This window comes from Microcaecilia unicolor, chromosome 1 (assembly GCF_901765095.1).
Source record: "Microcaecilia unicolor chromosome 1, aMicUni1.1, whole genome shotgun sequence".
Lineage (NCBI taxonomy): Eukaryota > Metazoa > Chordata > Amphibia > Gymnophiona > Siphonopidae > Microcaecilia > Microcaecilia unicolor.
The window spans coordinates 204112586-204138971 of record NC_044031.1 but is presented as its reverse complement, the minus strand read 5'-3'; the positions used below and the strand labels follow the sequence as shown (position 1 = coordinate 204138971).

General features: G+C 42.1%; 1 protein-coding gene across 2 annotated transcripts in view; it reads right to left on the bottom strand.

Annotated features, from left to right (window-relative positions):
• Nucleotides 1–26386, bottom strand: part of EGFR (epidermal growth factor receptor) — a 424001-nt gene that overhangs the window by 93179 nt on the left and 304436 nt on the right. Inside the window, exons 5-12 of one of the 2 annotated variants that reach the window (XM_030203797.1) lie at nt 25337–25402; nt 24029–24147; nt 21414–21555; nt 13732–13848; nt 9533–9659; nt 9371–9444; nt 5917–6007; nt 4594–4797 (exon numbers count right to left, since the gene is read on the bottom strand). In XM_030203797.1, the coding sequence (XP_030059657.1) occupies nt 4594–4797; nt 5917–6007; nt 9371–9444; nt 9533–9659; nt 13732–13848; nt 21414–21555; nt 24029–24147; nt 25337–25402 (940 nt within the window). The remainder of the gene's footprint in view (nt 1–4593; nt 4798–5916; nt 6008–9370; nt 9445–9532; nt 9660–13731; nt 13849–21413; nt 21556–24028; nt 24148–25336; nt 25403–26386) is intronic. The other variant, XM_030203789.1, reaches the window with a different exon arrangement.

Below are 26386 nucleotides of genomic sequence, written 5' to 3'. Positions count from 1 at the left end.
GATGGAAAATTTAGAAGTCTCAAGTTCAATGCTCTAGCCCCATTTTCCAATTTCTCTAATTTACGTTGTACCACATCAGCATTTTGAAGCAATTTAGTTGCCCGTTCTTTTACTTGGGTTAATGATGTTTCAAACTTTTTAATATTAGATTCTTGACGAACAATTTGAGACTGAAGAGTCTATCTTTGAAGTATTAGAATTTGTATTAGTAACAAAGGCAAGACATGCAACGATTCCACTGCAGACCACAGAGAGTCTAATGTTACCGTTGCTGGTTTCTTCAAAGAAAGTAGGGCTGTTTCAGGCTTAGGCCGCAGATCCACTTCCGACATCGCAGCAGATTTTCCCTCTGAAAAGGTCTCTCTTCCTCCTTCTTCTTTGGCGGTAAGTGAGAGGTTTAATTTTGCGGGAGAATCTCCTGTCTGAGGCAGCATCTGAGGTTGGGAGATATTCTCCTCGCCTCGTATCTCCACAGCTTTTTCCGATGGTTTAACAAGCTGATCTCCCAAGCTACTCTCTGCCTCTAAAACCTGTCGCGTTGGACTGTGAAGACTAAGTGATAAATCACTTTCCAGGCCGGGGCTGCTCTCTACACCGGCCACTGGAGCGTCCCGTGCTGTAATCGGCGTCACATATGCTGTGATCAGTGCCTGTCGTAAGGAAGGATCAATAGAGGTTGAGGAGAAACCTCCTCTAATTTTCCCTTTCCTTTTAGGCATGGAGAAAAGGAAAAAAGATTGTAGGATGTAGAAAAAAAAAAGAAATCTCGCGGAGCTCAGCAAAATGCGACCGCTCTCGATGCCATCTTGGTCAGTCTCCCTCCTGGTTTTCTTATTTTAGGTGACAGCTGGACAGTATCTCCTGATGAAGCCATGGTGAAATGGGTGCCTGTTGAGATCCAGTCTGTTCACAAATATAAGCTCAGTGTCCTTAAAAATTTTAGTTTTTGATGCTTTCACTTGAAGTTTACTTAACTCATGAACGGAGTGTTGAGGCATTTAAAACATTTTTTAAAATTCTGAAAAATGTTTTTGAAAAATTAATATACTAAACTGTTGCAATGGTATGAAATGAAGATTTTAGATTAGCCAGCTAGATTAAAGTTTAACGAGCCAGTGGCAAGGAGGCTTTTCTGACTTATGATTAATTTGTTGCTAAAAGTAGTTATGTTGGGCCACATCCGTGGCTGAAAACTCTTTGCGATTTCTGAGGTCTTTTCCTCCTGCTAAACGGCTTTTTATTATTCATTGTGATTGAGATATTTTTCAGTGGATTATTTTCCACTTTTGAGGTTGTAGTTCTCATTTGTGGGAATTTTTGCCATTTTTTGTTTAGTGTTTTTCTCTAATTATATGGAGCCACTCATAGAACTTCCTCTGCATAACACAATCTCTGGAGAAAGAGATCATTTTATACTACATTTCCCCAATTGCAGAAAGATTGGTTATAAATCCGTTCTATCAACAGACTTTTACATACCTGGGCACAAAATGGTGGATTTCATTACCAAAGCCAATTAAATATCAATATATTTAGCTACAGTTCTGCAAATCATCACCTCTCTTTAAAAAATTCTTGTCAACAGAAAACTAACTTTTCTGCTTAATTTCTATATAATGTCACTCTGGGGCTCATTTTCAAAAGAGAAAAACATCCAAAAAGTGGCATAAATCTGCATTTGGATGTTTTTCTGACAAAAACGTTCACATTTTTTTTTTCAAATTAAATTTTTAGACGTTTTTCTAAGAAGTGTATTCAAATCACAAGGGGGCGTGTCAGTGGTGTGTTAAAAGTAGGATCTGGGCGTTCCTAACACTTGGGATGTTTGTCTGCCATAATGGAACAAAACAAAAACATCCAGGGCTATAAGTTGGGCCATTTTGATCTAAACCTGTTTTTTTAACGAATAAGCTACAAAGTTGGACTTAGATGTCATATCGAAAATGCCCCTCCATGTAACTTCTGTATCCAATTTAATCGATTTCTTCCTGTGCTAACCTTTCAATTGTATTGCACTAATTTTAATTGTATAGTGCTCATAATAATTTTACTGCACTGTTACTATTATTACCCTTCTCATACTTACGATGATTGTTCTTTGCTGTACACTGTTTCATCTATATCCTTGCAATAATTCTCCCAATTTTTCAACTTATAATAACTTACTACAGAGGTACAACTCTGATCCTTTCCACTGTTATATTGATTACTTTGATTACTTTGCTGTAAGCCACACTGAACTCAAGGTTCCTTGGGATAATGTAGGATATAAATGTCACAAATAAATAAATAATTTATTAGGATTTTGAGCACATCTTTTTCAGTAGTAGCTGAAGGCGAGTTGCATTCAGGTATAGTAGGTATGTGCCTCTCCCCAGAGAGATTAAACAGAACAGCTGATGCTGGTACCTGCACAGAATTCTGTACATTCCACACAGGTAGGGAATTTGATTCGATTCTGCCCTGAATACATTATTCGTATTTGGCCGAATAGTGATTTAAATTTGAATACGAATAGTCTGGGGCTCTACTGTGCTAAATCCTACTGAAATAAACACTTGATCTCTGATTTCACGTTGCTTCTTTTATTATTTGTTATGTTAAAGTTCAATTCCCATTATTTGCATTCGGACAAATAATATTTTTCTTTATTTGTATTTGGCTGAATAGTAAAATATGCTGCTCAATACAGCTCTACTTTAAACACTATGAAATGTTTGAACATTCCACTACATGGTCCTTGTTTATTTTTAATGCACCAATTGAAATATAGAAACATAGAAATTATGGCAGAGAAAGACCTTATTGTCTCTCTATGAGGAATTCTGTGCACATTCTGTGTTGCACAATTGTGCAGAATTCCCTCAGGACCTGTCTGTACCTCAGGCAATGGAGGGTTAAGTGACTTGACCAAGGTCCTTGGAGAAGCAGCCGGAAAAGCAATGATGGTTTTGTGATATCCTTTTGACGCTAATGCTGTTTTTTAACTGCAACATGCCAGTCTTGTTTGCTTGTATGGTACTGTCAAACATTTATTGATGAATGCTATTTGGATTTTTTTTTAATGCATGGTGAATTTTCATGAGGACAGTTTTCATTTATGCATAGTCCATGGGCACATCTGTATCCATGCACCTTACAGCTAATTAAAATCTAGCATTAGGTGAAAACAAAAAAAATGGTTCTTCCTTGATCTCTTTCTTAGTAAAATGATTAGTATCAGATCAGAGTACAGGAGTAGATGATCCTCAAAGCAGTGGACTGTGAACTAGGGAAGTCAGAGCTCAAATCCCACTGATGATTCTCATAAGTCATTTCACCCTCTGTTACTCGAGGTACAAACATAGGGCCAGATGCATTGATGTGTTAATGTATGTTATTGCAAAACAGGTTCATTTGACAATATCATTGAGGAGTAATAAGACACATTAACACATGTTAGTAAATCTAGCCCTTAGACTATAAGTCTTCTCTGGCCATGGAAATACCTACAGAATGTAACTTGCCTTATTTATTTATTGCATTTGTATCCCACATTTCCCCACCTCTTTGCAGGCTCAATGTGGCTTACATTACATCATGAATAGTGGAAATACATAAGAAAATAGATATTTAGTATTGTAGGATCTTAAGCTGTGTGAAGGACCTGCCTCCTTCCCCCACAGACGTCCAGGGAGTTTTCCAGGAAATCCCGCAGAAGCTCATGCACCGCTCTCCTCTCCTAGGCTCCTCTCAACCATGACTCAAAATAATGACTCAGCAACTCAGTCAGGGTCATATATACTTATATCAGTTTATGCAAAGCAATTTCCCAAAGGTTCAACAAAGATTCAAAATCACAGCAGTTTGGGTAAAGCAGTTTCCAAAGGTTCAGAATCACAGCAGTTCATGTAAAGCAGTTTCCACAGGGTTCAAAATCACCACCCACTGGGCCAGCACTGTCTTCCAGCCACCTCTCCCCATTGGACCCTCCAGGAAAACAGCTTCTCAGCTCCCCTTTGGAGAAAACCACCATCTTCCTGTTTTCACCCAGCTCCCATACCAAGTTCCCAGCTGCTGCTTTATCTCACCTTTTAGTTCAGCTAGAGCTGAGGTATCCATCGGCCGCTCTGTTCTCTTTCCTCTCTCTTTTCTGCCCCTTGCCAGTCCACGGGTTCCTCCCCACCCCCCTCTCCCAGCTGCCCCTCCTTTCCTTGATTGGGCAGATTCAGGACCTCCTCCCCTAGCCTAGTTCTCTGTGTCAGGGTTTTCCAATTCCCCGCCCTTGTCCTTCTCTCAACCTCCTCCGGGGGCTGATGGGAATGGAAATCCTTGCTGCAATGGTATGCCTCCCTCTGGGACTGCTGGGAAACATAGTCCTGTATTCTAGGATGCACTCCTCTTGGGGACTGGTGGGAGTTGTAGTCTTTCTCCTTTCTCCACTTCTCTGGGGAATAGGATCTGGTCCTTTCTCTAGGCCTGTCTTCCCTTCTACCCCCCTCATATTCCTTACAGCTGCCATTGACGAGACATGGGCTAAATCTAAGTAATTACAAAAGTATAGAAAGACCTACCAAGCCAGAATGCCACTATGCAATATACCTAGAAACACACTTACTGCAGTTAGCTGTAGGCATGTTGCCTTCAAATTTCCTCTGCTGACTCTGCAGTTTTAGAAGATGAGTCCAGTTCAAAGACTCAATGTAACAGAGGTTTGGGTTGTTCTTTAGGAGTATGTTCCCATCGCTCACTTCTTTCAAAGACCGCATTCCCAGAGCAGTTATGTCAATGTTTGCAGCCACAACACTATACTGACCACTGCAATGAAGAGAAAAACAGGAGTGTGGAAGAGTATCTGTGATATGGAGATGGCACAGTCACTCCACTGTTTAATTTTTATGAATTTTATTCCCATAAAATCATGCCATTTGATAGATGACTAGTACAGTGGTATTCACTCCCAGTCCTTGAAGGCTGCCAATCAGTCAGGTTTTCAGGTTATCCATAATGAATATGCATGAGAACGATTCTCGTGTAATAGAAATAGTAGTCATGCAAATCTCTCTCATGAATATTCATTAAGGGTAGCCTGAAACCTGACCCAGTGGCAGTTCTTGAGGACTTGGAGCGAATGCCAAGGCATGTACATTTGCATCACGTTTCAGATGGTGCAAGTGACCGCATCAAAAGTTAGGCACAATTCCCGGGCATATGCACTATTCTATAAACTGTGCCTAACTTTAAGCGTGGCTTATAGAATAGCACTTTTTCAAAGTCGATTGTTATAGCGCCATATGTAGAATCTAGCTCTGTATGTGCATCAAAAATGTTCATAAAATGATCTCATTGTTCTAGGGTTCAGTTCTTGTGGCTCCCAAAACTGATGTGGTTTTCAGATTAATGTCAATACATAAATTAATGCAACATTAGATCAAGTATATGCACATACAGGGCAATTCTATAAGCTTGTATCTAAACTATGGCTCACTTACATGTGTCTAAGACACTTTTAGTTGGTGGTTTTTCTGCATGAGAGCACTAGGTGTTATTCTATGGAGAAATGCCTAAGTGCCGTTGGGGCCCTTTTACAAAAAGGGTTGCTGCACAGCAACTCCCACTAGCCCAACGTGGCTGCCGGTGGTAGTTCCACCTCGAGTGCGCACCATTTCCAGCGCTACAGAAAATAATTCCATAATTTCTAGTGTGGCACTAACCTGGCAGTAATCAGGCAGTGCCATGTACTGCTCTGTTACTGCTGGGTTACCGCGGGAGCCTTTACCACCACACCGCCTCAATGGGTGGCGGTAAGTACTCCCCCTACATGACCACACAATTCAGAACCAGTGATTTAAAAGTGAAAGGCTCTGTACCCTGTAACAATATTGCCATTTTAGCCAGTATGCCACTGGCACCCTTTCAGAAAAATGATTTACTTACTGCGCTTGTGTTCTGCCACGGATAATTTCCACATTTTCAAAAGGACTGAGGTCACTCATATTGGCGGGCCATGCCTGAATCATCAAGTATCCTAAAATGTATGATACAGAGATAACACAATAAATCAGGTTTAAAAACAAGATACATTGGGTCATTGCTGAGAACAAAGTTCTTTTTCCTTCTCTTATATTTTTACAAGACTTTTGACTTGGCAAATATACAGAACTTTTTTCTGTTAGGAGACAGGGGCTATATTTAACAATCACTTGTAAACAGTTTACTTTCGGGCCACCAGGAAGGCTGTGCTGTGCTCTACGAGTCTGGTGCTTGTGATTAATTTTGAGAAAATCAAGGGTTATTCTACAGTTACCGTATATTCTAACCAAACACATTTTGGTTGAAGGCTCTTCTGGCTATGGCTCATCATGTGGTTAAAAAAAATACCTGTGATGGACGTACTAAATATAATTTCATTTAGCATCTCTGCTTAGCTAGCAAACCAGTCCAGTTTGAAAAGTAAAAGGAGCTATAAAAAATAAAAATACAATCAATTCAATCTCTTATCCACTAATACTGTAAAAGTCTTAACATAATAAACCTAAAATCAATACTGCTCCTTTCATGTGAACGGTGTTAGTATCATACACTCATTGTTTGTGTTGTTGTTCTTGTTGTAGTTTTGTGTTGTTACATATTAAAAATCAATAAAGAGATATAAATAAAAAAAATACAATCAGTATCCCTGGATCGTCCTAAACCCTTTGGATTCCTATCCCACTTCCCTCCTTCCCACCCCTTGGAAGAAGATCAAGACCCCCCAGGATTTCCCCTCCTTCCCTCCCAACACCCCAGGAGATGATCAACACCTAGCTCAGTATCCTGTTTCCAACAGTGGGCAATCCAGGCAGAAACCCAATAGTAGCAACATTCCATGTTACCAATCCCAGGGGAAGCATTGTCTCAATAGCAGACTATGAACTTTTCTTCCAGGAGCTTCTCCAAACCTTTTTTAAACCCAGATATGCTAACTACTGTTACTACAACATGTTCCAGAGCTTAACTACTCGTTGAGTGAAAAAAGTATTTCTTCCTATTTTTTTTAAAAGTATTTCCATGTAACTTCGTTGAATGTCCCCAAGTGTTTGTACTTTTTGAAAGAGTAAAAATTGATTCACTTCTACTCGTTCTACATCACTCAGGGGGTCTTTTACTAAAGATTAGCTTGAGTTGTCTGCAGTAGGGCCCATTTTAATCGTATGGGCCCTGCTACAGATAACTCAAGTTAATCTTTAGTAAAAGACCTCCTTAGGATTTTGCAGACCTCAATCATATCTCCCCTCAGCCATCTTTTTTTTCCAAACTGAAGAGGTCTAACCTCTTTAGCCTTCCCTCATATGGAAGGAGTTCCTGCCCCTGTATCATTTTGGTCGCTCTTCTTTGAACCTTTTCTAATTCCACTAGATCCTTTTTGAGATACGGTGACCAGAACTGAATGCAATGCTCAAGGTGAGGTCGCACCATGGAGCGATACAGATGCATTTTAGTAATCTTGGTCTTATTTACCATCCCTTTCCTAATAATTCTTTGCATCCTGTTTGCTTTTTTGGCCATTGCTGCACACTGGGCAGAAGATTTCAGTGTATTGTTTACGACGACACCTAAATCTTTTTCTTGGGTGCTTACTCCTAAGGTGGACCCTAGCATCAGGTAACTATGATTTGGATTATTCTTCCCAATGAGCATCACTTTGCATTTGTCCACATTAAATTTCATCTGTAATTTGGATGCCCAGTCTTCCAAGTTCCTAAATCTTCCTGCAGTTTTTCACAGTCCGCATATGTTTTAAGAACCCTGAATAATTTTGTGTCATCTGCAAGCTTAATCACCTCACTACTTCTTCCATGTCTGCTCACCATGGTAGGTCCAATCCCTGATTCTTAGAGCTTGGGAAGGACTGAAGCCAAGACTCTCAGAGAAACTAAAGTATAGGTTGAGAAATTTGCGGGATGATCTTGTGGCGTTTCTTGGAGGTAGGTCCACGAGGTTTAGCATGTAGATTGGGGCGTCTGCGTGAATGATTTTGTGTACAATCGTGCAGATCTTGAACGCAATGCGTTCCTTAAGTGGGAGCCAGTGGAGTTTCTTTCTTAAGGGTTTTGCACTTTCATATTTAGTTTTTCCAAATATGAGTCTGGCAGCAGTATTCTGGGCAGTTTGGAGTTTTTCGATAGTCTGTTCTTTGCAGCCCGCGTATAGTGACTCCAAGGTTACGAGCCGAGGAGACAGGGAGGATGTGAGAGCCATTAACAGAGATAGAGAATGGAGGAAGAGGGGAGGTGGATTTAGGTGGGAAAATGAGAAGTTCAGTTTTAGTCATGTTTAGCTTCAGATGGCGTTGAGACATCCAAGCAGCAATGTCAGACAAGCAGGATGAAATTTTGTCCTGGATTACGGTTGAGATTTCAGGGGTGGAGATGTAGATCTGAGAGTCATCTGCAAAAACATGGTATTGAAAGCCATGGGATGAAATCAGGGTACCAAGGGAAGAGGTATAGATGGAGAAAAGGAGGGGTCCAAGGACAGAACCCTGGGGGACACCAACTGAAAGCGGGATGGAAGTTGAAGAGGAACCGCCAGAGTGAACACTGAAAGTGCAAAGTGAGAGGTAAGAGGAGAACCAGGAAAAAAATCCAATGAATAGTTTGCCTTTGGGCAGCAGGTGAGAAACTCCCCACAGCAGCCCATTGGACCATGATGGACTATGTCCTGGATTATGGACCAAATGCTGGTCCAATGAGCTCCTCCAGGGAATGTTCAATGTTTTCTATCTTGATATTATAACTCGTGTGGCTTCAGTTGCAGTCACTAGCATCTGCTCTCAAGGGTCATGAGGTTGATCTCTTATGAACTTCTCCCTGTCCATAAAAAAAGGCGTCCTGTTTTCCTAGCCCTATACACTATAATGGATGCCTCATATGAATGGATTATGCCCATTTGATTTGTTCGTGAGTATACAAACAGAAAATAAGTTCTTTCATCTGAAAACAAATTCACATCTTTATCACATATGGTGGAACTGCAGCCTTTTAGAAAACATCTAAAAAAGGTTTAATTTAGTACTCTGTAATTAGGTAACAAACATGTTTTCAGAGCATCTTGGGAGCATGATGCAATTGTTATGCCGTTGGAGTTGCTGATTGGGAATTTTGTTGTGTTTTGTTTGTCATTTTGATGTATGTTTTATTGTAACCCACCCTGGGTTTTGTGGCAAGGTAAATATTCCAAATAATAAGTACATATGTGCTATATTGCATGTATGAAACATTTAATAGCACATGTGCACAGTGACAAAAAATGTACAGGACTAAGCGTGGCTACACTGATGGGTTTTACTCTACATTATTTCTGATTTCCTCTAGTTCAACCTTACAGTAAAGTTTCTTTATTTCCTTACCTGTTATTTCTTTAACTGTTTTAAAGATGTTCAGTTTACTTGGGTCCAGAGGTGCAGTGTTGGTGAAGGGGTCACTAAAAAGCAATTAAACACAATTTTAAAATAATTATAAAATCATAAATGGAAGAGCAACAGAAAAGCAGCAAACAGGTGATAACTTACCCTCTAATGGTTACAGCCAGAATGATCACATCCCCATTGATCTTGGTGCAGCTTCTGAAGGTGTCAATGTTTGAATCGTTAACGGCAAGAACACCTTTAAGATTGCCTGCTCCAATTCCACTGCAAGCTGGTGAGAAACGAAATATTAAAGAAAAGAAGTGTCAGTAACCCTTCAAGCTGTGGCTAGTTATTAGAAAACCACAATGGCACCTATTAACATCAGCTTCATTCCTTGGGGGAGGTGTACAGGAAGGAATGTTAATGTTCCTCTCCAAACAGGGATATCCCAACTAATAGACCTTTTGAAGATCTTTTCTTCATCATTCAGGACATAAGTGGAGGAGTAGCCTAATGGTTAATGCAATAGGCTTTGATCCTGGTGATCTGGGTTTGATTCCTACTGCAGCTCCTTGTGACTTTGGGCACCTCACTTAACCCTCCATTGCTCCAAGTACAAAAACTTTGATTATGCGCTCTTTAGGGACAGAGAAAGTACTTGTATATGGGTACAGTGCTGTGTACATGTAGCAGTTCTATAGAAATGATTACTAGTAGTAGGATGATAAAAGCACAAAGGGGTCCTTCTATGAAGCTGCGGCAAAAGGGGGCTTGCGCTGGCATCAGTGCATGTTTTTGATGAACTCCGAGGTCTCCTTTTACCGCAGCGGGTAAAAAGCAGGTTTCCCGTTTCATAAAGAAATGGCCTTGCGGCAAGTGAATAACTTGCCGCATGGCCATTTCGGGGGGTAAGTACTTACCGCCACCCATTGAGGTGGCGGTAAAGGGCCCCAGATGTAACCGGGTAGTGTGCGTTACTGCCCGATTACCACCGGGTACACAACAGTGCTACAAAAATTGAAATATTTTTGGAGCACCGGAAGTGGTGCACTCTGGCGATGCTGAAATGGAAATACTGCAAGGCTACCACAGCAGACCAGTGGTGGTTCTCTCCCCCAGAGTGATCATGGTCTAAATCAACAAGGGAGCACAGAGACTGACTTACCCTTGAGCTAAGTTCTGTTTAAATACCTTTTAGCCAATTTAAAGTCACTATATAGAGGTTTTGGGCCAACGATGAGGAAGTCCAACCCCTGTTTGACTTTTTTATATGTCAAGGGGTTTCTCGAGGCCTTTTCCTCTTTAAGAAGACAACAAGAGTACTTGCTTGAAGTAATACATATTGTTTGAGTACCTAAATAATTCTTAACTTTCAACCGACTGCTCTAGGGATCTCACCCCTATTTTCATTTTTTTAGTTCAGACATTATTACATTAAACAGAATGGGTGATAATGGAGAACTCTGAGGGACGCCACACCCTGGTGACCAAGGAGAGGATAAGGTTCCTTTCATTTTCATTTTGTAAGATCTTGATTTCAGGAATCTTTGAAACCACTTGTGGACTGTGCCACATATACCAAAGTTGTCTAGTATGTTTAGTAGGATATTATGATCTACTACATCGAATGCATTAGACATATCAAACTGCATTATTAAGATCTTAGACCCTAGGCTAATTTCTTTTCTGAGATTTGATACTAGGGTAGTAAGGACAGTCTTGGTGTTATAGCATGGTCTGAAACCTGATTGCGATTTGTGTAGTAGGGAGAAATGTGAAAGGTAGCCCATAGTTTGTGCTGCTACAATTCCTTCCATCACCTTTATCATCAAAGGAGTGGAGACTACTGGTCTGTAGTTTGATACATCAGTTAAGGTGATTGAATTGTTTTTTTGGTATTGGTGTTAGGATAATAGAACCTTTATTATCTTGGAAAGTGCCGTGGAATAGTAGGAAGGAGATATGCTGCTGAAGCAAATTGATGAATATATTAGGAGCTTCCTTCATAAGGTAACTAGGACAAGGATCTAGTATGCATTGTGAGTTTGAATATTTTAGGAGGTAATGTTTTACTGTGTCATGGGTTGGTAGTTGGAAGGAAGACCAGATTCTGTTGGTGGCTATTCCTTTATGTGTGTCTGACTGTTTTCTGTTAATATCTTAATAGTTGACTTTTAATTTGAGGACTCCTCTGATTTTAACTATTTTTTGTTTGAAAAAAGTAGCCACTTATTGTGCTGTTGGTTGGGACTCTGTGGTTGTGGTTATTTCTTTTGTGCTTTATGCTGTGTCATTTCATTTATGCTATGCAGGTATATAAACATCTCTATAACAGCATATACAAGTGACTTTATTTTACCAGACCTGTCAAGTCCCACTTTTACGGATCATCTCCCATACGCTCACTGGTCAGCCAAGATCTCCCACTGAGCAGCTTCTCCCTTCAGCAGCCACAGGAGACACCTTAATAAAATGTCATCTCCTGCTGCCATGGGACTAGTCTTGTGATAAGAGCTGTGGAACTGGTTACATGGCAGCAGGAAATGACGTTTTATTAAGGTGTCTCCTGCTACCGCTGGAAAGGAAAGCTGCTGCCACAGTCCACATCAGTGAGGTGTGTCAGGGGTGGAGCTGTGGTCGGAGATCAGGGAAGCTATGAGTGGGCTGGGGGCATGTCCTAAATCTGCCTGCTAATAACAAAAGCAATAATATAATAATTATTATTATAATCACAATCATACAAATAATGGTGAGTTATTATGGGAATTTATGCTTGTATTATTGATATTTATTTGTACATTGTAGTTTGTAAGTCATCGTAAGCTGTTTCTATAGTGATATCTTCTAAGTGTAATAAGTGAAATGAATAATGTATTTATTTGACTACATATATTTTCCTTCTATGAATTCATCTACTATTTAGTATGCACAACATTTATTAAACAATTTACATGCAAACTTTTGAAAACCTATCCTCATCCCTTTAAATGCCTCTGAATATCAGGTGCTGGGTTGCTCAGCAGGTTTAATCCTTTTGAATATCGGGTGGTTTACTGTCATCGGAGAAACAGTTGACTGGATTGCTCTGGTGGGTATGTAGAAATGTAGAGTAGATATAGGAATGATGTTCATACAGATGAAAAATGGTGGAAATTTGACATTTAGAAGTCACCAGTCCTGGGCTGTCTTAATGAATGAAGAAATCAGTCATGTGGAGGGGCATAATCGAATGGCGGCGGCCATCTATTTGGCCGGCTCCGCAAAGAGGCGGGCCCGACCGTATTATCGAAAAAAGATGGGCGGCCATCTTTCGTTACGATAATACGGTTGGAGCCGGCCAAATGCCTTGGATTTGGCCGGGTTTGAGATGGCCGGCATCGGTTTTCAGCGATAATGGAAACTGAGAGCGGCCATCTCAAACCCGGCCAAATCCAAGGCATTTGGTCTTGGGAGGGGCCAGCATTCATAGTGCACTGGTCCCCCTCACATGCCAGGACACCAACCAGGCACCCTAGGGGGCACTGCAGTGGATTTCATTAATTGCTCCCAGGTACATAGCTCTTTTCCCTTGGGTGCTGAGCCCCCCAAATCCCCCCAAAAACCCACTCCCCACAACCGTACTCCACTACCATAGCCCTTATGGCTGAAGGGGGACACCCACATGTGGGTACAGTGGGTTTCGGGTGGGTTTTGGAGGGCTCCCATTTACCACAAGTGTAACAGGTGGGGCGGGGGGCCTGGGTCCGCCTGCCTGAAGTCCACTGCACCCACTAAAACTGTTCCACGGACCTGCATACTGCTGCGATGGACCGGAGTATGACATTTCAGGCTGGCATAGAGACTAGCAAAAAAAGTTTTTAAAGTTTTTATTTGAGGGTGGGAGGGAGTCAGTGACCACTGGGAGAGTCAGGGGAGGTCATCCCCGATTCCCTCCGGTGGTCATCTGGGCAGTTCGGGCACTTTTTTGTGACTTGGACCTAAAAAAAAGGGACCAAGTAAAGTCGGCCAAATAACGTTAGGACTAGCCTTTTTTTTCATTATTGGCTGAAGCCAGCCATCTCGTAACCACGCCTCCATCCCGCCTGTGGTACACTGCCGACATGCCCCCTTTAACTTTGGCCAGCTCTGCGACATAATACAGTTGAAGGCGGCCAAAATCGGCTTTCGATTATACCGATTTGGCCGGCCGTAGGAGATGGGCGGCTATCTCCCAATTTGTGTAGGAAGATGGCCACCCTTCTCCTTCGAAAATAAGCTGGATAGTCATAAACATAAATTCTCTTAAGTAAAGTACCCCAAGCACGAATGCTAAAGCATTCTGTTAAAATTGTACGACTTGATTTAGATGAAAGATGCTGTACCCTTTTCACATGGTCCATCACATTTTTTACATTTTCTGACTCCATTTTCATCCACTTCATGGAACTGTGGTGGACAGGAGCGAATACATGATCCATGATCCGTTACAACATAGTTATCTGGAATGAAAGAAAACCAGATATTAGAATTATAAAGATCAATATTCAGTAGTCCAGTGAATGTATAAAGATATATGGACAAGTTATCCACATATTTTTATGTGGCTTTTCTGGAGACATGTATTTGAGCCAGAATGGTGAAATAACTTTATCACTAGTCATATATGAAGGTTGTCTCCCTTTTATTTTATCCAACTATCTAGAACAATTGGGAGATCAATAATAACTCAATTGACGTGTACATCAAAAACACATTACTTGTGTATAGAGGAAAGCCCTCAAGAAGCCCCCGGCTATATTTTTCTATAGCTCACGGAGGCTGGGCTGCTTCATCATCAGCCCAAAATAATACCCAGCTGGTGATATGGAGGGCCGATAAAGGAGGTGCAGCGGTGCTCCAAGATCACTCTGAGTATGAAAAAGAAGTCTTCAGACAATTAAATAATATGAGAGATTACATACAACTTGATGAGAACCCTACTGAGAGGCTTAAGACCTATATTTTTCAACTAACAGGCACAGCGTATTTCAATAACTTAATAACTCAAAAAGAATTTCAATTTTTGAATCAGGGCACTCCTAATGTACAAGTTTTTTACACCTTGCCAAAGGTACATAAGACCCTTTGTAACCCTCCTGGACGCCCTATAGTTTCCGGGAAGGGTTCTTTATTGGAACCTCTTTCTATTTACATAGACACTTTTTTGCGTCCTCAGGTTCCTTTAGGGAAATCATACATAAAAGACTCGACACATTTCATGCAACTTTTCGATGCTTGGAAGCACCTCTAGAGAATACAGTATTAGTCACATTAGACGTAGTAGCTCTTTATACCTCTATTCCCCAAGATGAAGCCTTGGAGGTTATTGAACTAACACTTTTGCAGGAGCATGGAGAATCACTCACCTCATTCATAGTGAAACTGGCTACTCTAGCTATGAAAAATAATTATTTCCAGTTTGATCAAAAAACTTTTCAACAAGTCTCAGGATTTGCTATGGGTTCAACTCTAGCGCCTTCAGTAGCCAATCTATTTATGTCATTGTTTGAAGAGAAATTTGTATATATCAGATGTTCGTCTTCCAGTCATCAATTAAGGATTGAAAATTCAGTACTCTGATTGGCTAAATTTTGCTATTGGCGTCTGACATAATTGTCTATATAAAAAAATAGAGAAGCCATTTTGTCAGATCGGTCCGCTGAAGTTGGAAGTGTTTGAACAAAGGTACTTGTGCGCAAAAGTGAACTGTTGGTTTGAATACTGTTTGCATGTACGGGTTAATGTATTTTCTTTTATAGATCAACGCAGACCATAGGACCCTGAGGCAGGTGACAAAACGTTAGCCACCGTTGGCCATGGTCGCAATCAGCGTTGAGAAAGATTCGTTATACGAAGGACATGATCCAATAAAAGCTAAGTACCTTTCGAACTTAAGAGTTCATTGAATATTTTGTGCATTTCTGGTGAAAAGATTTATATATAAAAAAAAGAAAAATTACATTCCAGAGGTTTGGGCCGATGATGAAGCAGCCCAGCCTCCGTGAGCTATAGAAAAATATAGCTGGGGGCTTCTTGAGGCCTTTCCTCTATACACAAGTAATGTGTTTTTGATGTACATGTCAATTGAGTTATTATTCATCTCCCAATTGTTCTAGATAGTGAAATAACTTTATCTACATGTATATCTTATTTATATAAAGATAGCTCTGCTATTTCTGTGTTCATACTTGAATGCATAAATTATTTGAACAGTGGCAGAATATCCCTGCTATCTGTATAAATTCTGGACTGCCCCTAGCCTACCCCAAATCTCCTCTCTCTTTGGAAGGATAAATTTTGGCCACATACTGGTCAAGTTATCAGCTGGTGGTGTCAGTGTTTTTTAAACCACTGACCAGTGAGGGCAGAATTAGGTCCTAATATTCAATGCCAGGCCATCTCCGGATACAGGCATGTGCTGGCCACTGGATCTTATGCAGGTCCCAGCTGAATATCATAACATAACATAGTAAGTGACGGCAGAAAAAGACCTGTACGGTCCATCCAGTCTGCCCAACACGATAAACTCATATGTGCTTCTTTATATGTATACCCGACCTTGATTTGATTCTGCCATTTTCAGGGCATAGACCGTAGAAGTATGCCCAGCACTAGCCCTGCCTCCTAACCACCGGTGCTGCCACCCAATCTCTGCTAAGCTTCTGAGGATCCATTTCTTCTGAACAGGATTCCTTTATGTTTATCCCACGCTTTTTTGAATTCCATTACCGTTTTCATCTCCACCACCTCCCTCGGGAGGGCACTCCAAGTATCCACCACTCTCTCTGTGAAAAAATACTTCCTGACATTTTTCTTGAGTCTGCCCCCCTTCAACCTCATTTCATGTCCTCTAGTTCTACTTCCTTCCCGTCTCCAGAAAAGGTTTGTTTGCGGATTAATACCTTTCAAATATTTGAACGTCTGTATCATATCACCCCTGTTTTTCCTTTCCTCTAGGGTATACATGTTCAGGTCAGCGCGTGTCTACTCATACGTCTTGTAACGCAAATCCCATACCATTCTCGTAGCTTTTCTTTGCATCGCTTCAATTCTTTTTACATCCTTAGCAAGATACGGCCTCCAAAACTGAACACAATACTCCAGGTGGGGTCTCACCAATGACTTGTACAGGGGCATCAATACCTCCTTTCTTTTGCTGGTCACACCTCTCTATACAGCCTAGCAACCTTCTGGCTACAGCCAATGCCTTGTCACACTTTTTTGTCGCCTTCAGATCCTCAGATACTATCACCCCAAGATCCCTTTCCCTGCCTGTACATATCAGACTCTCACCGCCTAACACATACGTCTCCCGTGGATTTCTACTCTCTATGTGCATCACTTTGCATTTCTTCGCATTGAATTTTAATTGCCGAACATTAGACCATTCTAGCTTCTGCAAATCCTCGTGCCCTCACCTCCTCTGAGTCTTCCCTCCCTCTCTTTGATCATGATCCTCTGTCCATCCCCCCTTAACATAAGCTCCCAACCAATCTTCCATCCCTCACAACCTTTGTAGACTCCCTGGGCCTAAATTTCATATCCTTGGTGGTCTAGGAGGTCGTAAGGGCAGCAATGATGATCACTCACTCCTGTCCATCGCAGCTCAGGCCTCAAAATGGCCACTGTAACCTCTGGTGGCAGCCTCAAAAGTGCAGACACAAGAGATTTAACTGGGCAGGAGGCTCTCCTGCCTAGTTAAATCACTTTGAATATCGGGCCTATAGTGAATTACATAACCAAAAATTTCCCATAGAAGGGTCATGAATGTTTTATCTACAAATAATGCTACAGCATGTGAGCATTATACTGTGTATTTATGCAAATATATTTATGTACTAAACTATATCTGTTGTAAAGTATGAAAATTGCTTCCAGTTTTCTGAATAGGTCTGTATTTATTATGTATGGAAGAAAAGAGGAATTAAATTAGGGAGTCTTTTACTAATGCTTAGCCTGAGTTATCTACAGCAGGGCCCATAGAAATAAAATGGGCCCTGCTACAGATAACTCAAGGAAAGCTTTAGTAAAAGACCCACTAAATGTGTACAAGACGGGAAATAACTGAGGAGCCATTTCAAGTGGAATGTTGTAATGTCCACCAGTGCTGCCAAGAGACAAAGTTGGCCTGGGGCAAACAATCTTAAAAGCCCCACCGCTGACCCCTTGGTCTGCCATCTCTGTCTCTCCGCCCCTTGCCTGCTTATTGGCATCTCTCTCCCTCCCTTCACACAGACTGGCATCTTTTACTCTTCTTTTCTCCCCCAACCCCCACTGCAGTCCAGTATTGCTGTCATCCTTCCACCCTCCCCTTTGGCAGTCCTCCATCATTTCTTCAGGCTGCCAGCAGCATCAATAAGGAGAGTAAGCTGCCTCTGGCAGGCCTTGGAAGCATTTCCTTTGCTGTGTCTCACCTACTCAGACATAGGAAGTTGTGTCAGAGGAGGCAGGACACAGCAGAGGGAACGCTTCTAGGGTCAGCGAGAGGCAGCTTGCTCTCCTTTTTGATGTCGCTGGCAGCCTGCAGAAATGATGGAGGACCACTGAAAAGGAGGAGGAAAGGATGACTCCCCTGCCTCCCCTCTTGGTGGCCCTGATATCCGCTATGATTGCTGAGGTATATGCATAGATTAGGTGCATTTTCAGCAGCACTGCATGTACATTGAGAGCTGCTGAAAATACTCATCTGATCGGCGCATATACTTATGTGCCTACTCTAGACATTTAGGCACAGATATTGGGCACCTATGGGGGAAACTCTACAAGTGGGAACCTCGTATTAGGCAGGCTGATGCAGCACGGGGAGTGCCTTTGAAATACTGGCATATGGGCGTCCAGAGGTATCGGAAATTCTACAATTTAACTGTCTGCAGTTACACCCGTCAAAGAGCTGGCTTAACTCAGGGTACGTAAATGTGGCATGGGCATGAATAACTTTCTGTACATTACATATGTAAGTTGGAGACAGACCCATGTCCTACCCATGCCCGTCCAAGTGCAGTTACATGCTATGAAAATTACCTGTGCCCTTATATACTAGCACTTAGGGCACTTGCGCACAGAAGTGGCACGTTTTACTGCATTTACATGTGGAAGTGACACTTAAAGCAGAATTGCCCTTTAAAAAGGCATGCCTTGCATGCATACATTCAGCAAAAATGCTATGCCGTAAGAGTGCACGTAAGTGGAAAGATGGGCATGGACAGGATATGGGCATGTTGCCTACTTGCTGTAATTATGAACGCTGTTTGCCACTCTTAGGCAGGCCCACTTATGCCTGCCATAGTCCTGGCGTAAGTGTATTCAATAATGTAACCTGGGTGCCCAGATGCCATTAGAGAATGGGCGCTCCCCCGTGCTGCATCGGGATGACAACATCGAAGTGCCTCTTTATTGAATTGTTCCCTATGGAAGTAATTCTCAAAAGGTCGCCTAAAGCAGGGTGCCTAAAGTGTGTGTGTGTTAAGCATTAGATTCTATATATGGCACCTGAAAATTCTGCGTGGAAAAAAAAATTATTCTCAAAGTACGCCTATATTTTAGAGACTAGGTTTATAGAATAACACCGAATACCTCTTCACACGACCAAATGTGATGGCCTTTTACACCATGTTTAGCGTGGTGTAAATCCCGACGCCTAAATTAGGTGCAGAGCGGGTGTATTCCATAACAACGTTAATAGATGTATGAAACGCCCATGCCCTGCCCATGGCCACACCCCCTTTTTAACTATGCGACTTAGAATTTAAGTGCATCACATTACAGAACACGCTTAGCGAGTTGTGAATGTAAATCTTCATTAATGCCAATTAGTGCTGATAAGTGCTTAACATCCAATTAACAGCACTGAGTAGCTAATTTACCAATTTCCATGTGGAAATTAAGGCTGGTGTAAATGCTTGCGTCCAACTGCTGTCAGTTAGGCACGTGACTGTCAATAATTTACAGCTTTGGCATGTAAATACTAGGCACTTCCCTGATCTGCCCATGCCCCTCCCATGTCCACAACCCCTAGCAGTTGTGTGCTGAAGGAATCACATGTTAAGGTTTATGAGCAAGTGCAGTCACGTGTGTAACTGCAAATTAGTGACAATTAGCTCCAATGATAGCAAATTGATTAACACTAATTCGCGCCTAATTTAACATTTAAATTGCGCCTGTAACTTGCCGTATTCTATGATCAAAATGCACAATCTCGCATGCGTAATCCCTATCATATAGAGATTACTGCAGGAGATCGATTCCCCTAAGAATCACTGGGGGGAGTGAGTGGGAGGTCCCAGGGTAGAAGGAAGTCCAGCCCATGGGGAGTGTGTTTGGAACAGAATGGAGAAATATAGTACCCATGTTCTGGGGAGGGACAGTTCTGGGAGGAGCTAGGAAGAAATAAAGGGGGAGAAAGAGAGCAAGAAAAGGTCTTTGGTTGCCTGAAAGCCCCTGCCAAGTGACCCCGAAGAAGGGGGATCCTGAAGTGCCAACCTAAGCTCGGCTGGAATCAAGGAACAGTTATTGTTCTTCTCACAATAACTGGTGAAGCAGACAGACCTTCAGACGAATTGGGGAGTCTGGTCCTTAAGCAGGGTTTAGGGCAGGAGGAAGCTTGCTCAAGGTCAGGGTGCAGCCCTGTGAGGTGCATCCAAGGAAGGAGGACAGCCATAAGGGATTGTGCCTGGTGGTAGCGGTGGGGGGGGGGGGGGTGATTTACTGGAGGAGAAGAACAGCCCCAGGATAGGCATGGACAGGAGTAATTGTTTATATGTAAATAGCCCTATCTGAAAATTCCTCTGTAAATACACCTGTGAAGGAAGTGGCATGGGTGTTCCCCTTTCAGGGAATGACAGAACGATGAAATCAAGTTGCATTGGAGCTATGCTTAAAGACTGTACTGAGAAGAGAGTTAAAGTTACAGTCTGCCTGTTCCAGTGAATAATAAAAGATAGGGTTTGTTGTTAAACCTTTGGAGTGTCATGTGGTTCCTGGACTGAAGAGCTGAGAGGAACCCAGAACTGGTGAGAGAAAGGTCTCCCAAATCCCCAGATCGCTATTCCAGACCATTGACCCACTCCCTGCTCGACTGCAAGTGGACTGGATCTGATGTGTGTGTGGTAAGAGTGGTCCGAGTATGATGTTTGTTTTGTGTGGCCTGGGGTTGGAGCTAACGCATGGGTGAGACCTGGGTTGCACATGCTAAGTGCAACAATGTGTTTGCAAGATTATAGAATTGGTCATACACTCCAGGCTATACCTGGTTTTTGGCAGGTCCAGCCCAAATGTATATGCTCCATATAGAGCTGCTCAATATCTACGCCTATCTGTTTATAGTAGGTCCATAGTGGGCCCCATCCCCCAGAATTCCCCTTCCATGGCCATTTTTATGCACATATAAAATTAGGTGTACACTACGGGGTGTGAGCAGCTTTTCATACATGCATCTCTGCTGAAAATGAAAAACAAGCAGCACTTAAGGAAAAGGGATGAGACTTGATATATTGCCTTTCTGTGGTCACAATCAAAGCGGTTTACATATTATATACAGGTACTTATTTTGTACCCAGGGCAATGGAGGGTTAAGTGACTTGCCCAGAGTCACAAGGAGCTGCAGTGGAAATCAAACCCAGTATCCCAGTTCTCAGCCCACTGCACTAACCATTAGGCTCCTCCTCCACTCCGCTTAGATGTCTAGTACAGATCTGAACAAATAGGTACCATCTGAAAATTGACCTCTTCATTTCTCCTTGTTAAATATAGAAAACAAATGCAAAGGAAAATACAATAAAAATTAAAAACAACAAAAATAATTTATCCTACACATAGGGAAAAAAAAATGCATTTTTCTTGTATGCAAATACTCCTAGACTGACACCCCCCCCCCCCTCAAAAAGGAAGACAAATGTGAATGCAGATTGTAAGCTCTTTGAGCAGGGACTGTCTTTCTTCTATGTTTGTGCAGCGCTGCATACGCTTTGTAGCGCTATAGAAATGCTAAATAGTAGTAGTAGTAGTAGTTTTTAGTCAAGTAACTCACGTGGACATTTCTTTACACAGGTGGCTCCAAAGCTATATTTTCCCCCGGGGTTTTCTTCCATCTGATAGGTGCTGGGATTGTAGCGGAGCAGTGTTGGGCAGGTCTCCTTACAAGTCCCATCATCTTGAAACTTCAGACAGGCCTGTTATGGGACAAAGGATGTAATGAAACAAGATGTTGTTCTCAAGTTCTAATTAGAAGGTAAATTAAACAGTGTCACTAGAATGTTTTGGAATGCTAAGCCTTTTAAAACATTAACTTGCATGAGGTGAGATCTTTAAAAAAGCAGCTTAGTCTGGAAAGTAATCTGGGGGTACAAGAGGAACAGATTAAAGATTTGAATGGGAAATTTGTTAACATGGATCAGAGAATTATGAAGCTTGAAACGGTACAACATACTATGATGAAAGATTTGACGAGTCTTAGAGATAAAATGGAAACCTTTGATAATTACACTAAAAATCATAACCTAAGATTTGTCAACTTTCCTAGACTTCAAAATGTTACTCCTATGGATATGCTGAAACGCTACATGCGTGAAAATTTACTAATTCCTGAACAGAACTTACCACCAATGACTATGGTTTACTATATTCCTGGGAAAGGAACCTCTCAACCCGAAGCTCCGATAAATGTCTCTCTCTTGCTTGAGACTTCTGATACCGAATTAGCAACTGCAGCTACATTGGTGGCTACAGTTGCACTATTACCAGACAAGAATTGGATCTTTCGTCTGTTTTTCCGAAACAAAGATAAACCCTTTTTGGGTTTAAAAGTCTTACTCTTTCCTGATGTCTCTAAGGAGACACGATGACGAAGGAAACAATTCCTGCTCCTTAGGCCTGAAGTTTTACACTTGGGGGGTACCTTCTTTTTAAGATACCCCTGCAAGTGTATAATAAGGTTTAAGGAGAAAAAATATGTATTTACAGAGCCGTCTCATTTATCTTCACTCATAACCTCAGTGAAAATGGATAAGCGTTAATTATAAGTGTTTGCTCTACTTAACAGTATTTGTATAATTTCTTTTTTTTGATAAACCTTTAGATAATTTGTCTCCAGTATTTTCCTGAAATCTTGGATCACATGTATGGACTTGAGTATAGTTTTCCTGTTAATGTGAAGCTTACGCTTCACTTTTTTTTCCTGTTTGTATTATTATTTTTTTACATAATTTGTAGATTATTATATACTTTTCCTGAACAAGAGGATTGTCTTGTAAAATATTGGATAATATTAATAAATACATAACTAAAAAAAAAAAAAAAGCAGCTTAGATCATGGCTTTTTGGACAAGCCTAGGACACTGCTGGCTCGATTACTAGGTTTTACAGATGCAGGTATTATCAGGAGGGTTTAGAGATATTTACTCTATAGTTTATCATGGTTTGTTGCATTTTGTAATGTTTCCTTTTGTGTATTGTATCTGATTAACTTTTTAATGATGTACCATGCCTGGATATTCTTTTAGGCCTGAAATAAATAATGTGGTAACTATTAACTAGTTTAAAGCATATCAGCTTTCATAACAAGACAGAGAATGTAAGCGATTAGAGTATATAAGCTATTAGATTGTACATTCAATATTAGGAGTTAGACTTTCAGCTTCATTAATGGGATGGATCGCACCACATGTGTGCAAGTGATTGGCTCCTGAGGGTCTACACAGAAGTCAGAATTAAAATTACAGGCTTTTGACAAGAGATGTGTGAACAAAAGTTTGGGAACTATGCTGACAAATCAGTAAGCATTTCTTTCTGTGTCCTGCAGCTTATTCCTGTTCCTTTCAGGGCTGGTGTTACAACAGGTAACTGTCCTGGGTCTCCATGCTACAGAGGGCTTCAAGCCTGCTCATACTGAAGGAGGAACAGCCTGCTGACAGGCCTTGAAGCCCTCTTCCAAATTTCTGCCCTGAATCACAGCATAGTTCCTTTGGGCTTCTGGTTTACTTGGAACCAGCACTGGGATAGGGTATGAGGACCCTCCATTTACAGCTATCCAGGGATTTCTCCCCCTGCTATTTATATGTACTTCCCACCTCACCCAGCCTAGTTATTGTTGTTGTAGTCCCCAGACCGGGACCATGCACAGGGCTTGTTTCAGAACCATGCAATAGTAGGTCCCGTGTCTAGATTCCAAGCGCCACTATTGCATGAGGACTAAGCTCTGCTCCTGCAGGGGCTATGGGAGAAGCTTCTGCATCACCTGCAACCAGAACCACCCAGGGAATGAAAGGCCTGATCTAAGACTCAGGTGCTGCATGTGGTCATATATGGCACTATCACTGTGGGGGCCCAGAAAGTGCAAGATGATTTTATTGGCTCAGCAAAATATTTTTGTTTTTTTTAATCCATGAATTAGCAAATCTTCAACAGATTTCCAGTGAATTTTTTGAGTCATGGAAATCCACAGTGCTCAGATTCAATGTAGATTTATGCAAAAACCTAAATTTAAGTCAAAGTTCTGCTAATGTATTTCTTGGATTTTCCCCAGGTTTGCCATGGACAGTGGATCTGGGGAAAAATCTAGAATGTTGACAAACTTAAATAGCTGCTACGGTTTGTTTGGTTTAACTTTTGCCCATCTCAGCTCTTGGCATATTGTATGAATGTTACCAGGCAGTCGCTGTCTCGAGGACCCGTGCAGCCAGAAGCGCATTCTTTGTGACAGCAGTCATTGGGAACTCTCCCCTTGCACCGGCCGGAGCATTGCTGAGCACAGATGACCTTGGTCACTGAAAAACAGTAATTACCAGCAGGTTACTTATTATTTGTAGCCCTCAGATACACAAAAACAGGTAAATTCAGGTGTTCAGCATATGACAATCAAGCTTTGAGGAAGTTTCTAACATCAGTCACCACTTGTCATTCTGAATTACTAATTTTCACTTTATCAAGAGAAGATCTACTGACAATTTTATGCACAAAGAGCCTCTCTTTTTCATGCCCTCTCCTTGTAGCCATTCTGTTTTAGGATGAAGGGGAATACTTGCTATTTCCAAGACCAGTGGATTGTAGAGGAGGAACCATAACTTGGGTGTTGGTTTCCTCTTCTGGACTTCCCCAGTGGCATACAGAGGGCGGGGCGGTGGAGGCGGTCCACCCCAGGTGAACACTTCAAAGGGGTGCAGGGAGCAGCTGCGCAGCAGTTGGGGTTCCCTGCTCCCTCTGATGTTCCTTCCTGTTCTGGGGCAGGGAACCGGCAGAGCCGACAGCAGCATAACTGCTCCCTGCACCCCCAAGAGGAAAGACGGGAGGGTGGTGGTGGGGGGGTGGAGGTGATGAGCTGGGGGGGTTCGTGATTCATGGGGGGGATGTGAAGCGCCAGGTGGGCACAGTGGTGATCTGCCCCGGATGGCAGCCAACCTAGGAACACCACTGGGTTTCCCTGTTACATGCAGTGACAGATAGTGTGGATGGAGGAGGAGCCGGGAGAGGGTGGTGAGAGGTAAGTTCAGATTTTTGCAGGGCCAGGCTGGGAAGGAAAGGGAGAGACCCAGTGGGAGCGAGACGAGAGAAGGGAGGGACTGACAGAGGGTGCGTATGCAACACACACATGCCGTGATTAGATATGCCACTGACTGTATGGACTTAAGGACTCCTTGAATCTTTCACTGGGTCTCTACGATCTTGCCTGGTATGTTATTCCACACATTTGTAGGGAAGGTGAAGGCTTTATTTCATGGATGTACATTAATGAGATATTTTAAAATGGATGGCAGTAGACGTGTAAAACTTGGGATAATTTTTAACTAAACCTGAATATATTAACAAAAGGAAAAATGATTATTAAATCTTTTACCAAGAATAGTCCTTTTAGTATTTTTGAATACAGGTCCTATTGGACAAGAATTTCACCACAGATTCAGCCTATGATGAACATGTTTAGAACAGACATGTTCAGCGGATATCTTGTACACTTACATTTTTGGCAGTTCTCTGGGCCAGGACCCCAGCAAGATGAATTGCATGAGTCTGCACACTTTGGACCTAGGATTGAAATACAAAATTAAGCCACTCAAATACCAAGTAGAGTATAAGCAGAACAGAAAGTAAGGACAAACAAGTAAAATTCAAACCATTTTAGGAGAATGTAGACAGCCCATGTTGGTATTTGTTTATTTATTTACAAATACTGGATATATCGCCCTTCGCAAGAACAGAAGTAAAGCCGTTTGAGCATTTCATAATCTGATCACTTCTGATGCTGAATACAAATGAAACATTAGCAGTGGAATCAGAAATAAAGTCACTCAAGTGGGTCCCCCCTGGTTTGGCTGGCGGGGGTCCCCAAGCCCCGCCAGCAGAAGCCTTCTTCCAGTGCTGTTCTCTGCCGCATTGCCTGCTCTGCTTCCCCTCATGTCGAGTGCATGCTCGGTTTTAGTGAAATTGAGCATGAGCAGCACTTTGCACATGCTCACGTTTATTAAAACTGAGCTAATTTGTTGCAAGGTAAAGAAGGAAAGAAGATTAAACGACTTTATTAATGTGTAATTTAAATGGAAATTTGGGGTAAAAATGACTCCCCCTTGAAGAGTAGGGGGAGAGGGAAAGGGAAATGGGACTTGATATACTGCCTTTCTGAGGTTTTTGCAACTACATTCAAAGCAGTTTACATAATTCAGGTACTTATTTTGTACCAGGGGCAATGGAGGGTTAAGTAACTTGCCTGGAGTCACAAGGAGCTGCAGTAGGAATTGAACTCAGTTCCCCAGGATCAAAGTCCACTGCACTAACCAGTGGCGTACCAAGGGGGGGCGGTGGGTGCGGTCCGCCCCGGGTGCACGCCGCTGGGGGGGTGCTGCGCACCTGTCGGCTCCACTTGTTCCATGCTCCCTCTGCCCCGGAACAGGCGTGCGGCACCCCCAGCAGGTAAAAATGCACCCGAGGGGGGGGTGTCCTTTCGCCGGGGGTGGGGGGTTGCACTGCATCTGGGGGGGGGGGGCGCATCGGCGATCCACCCCGGGTGTCAGC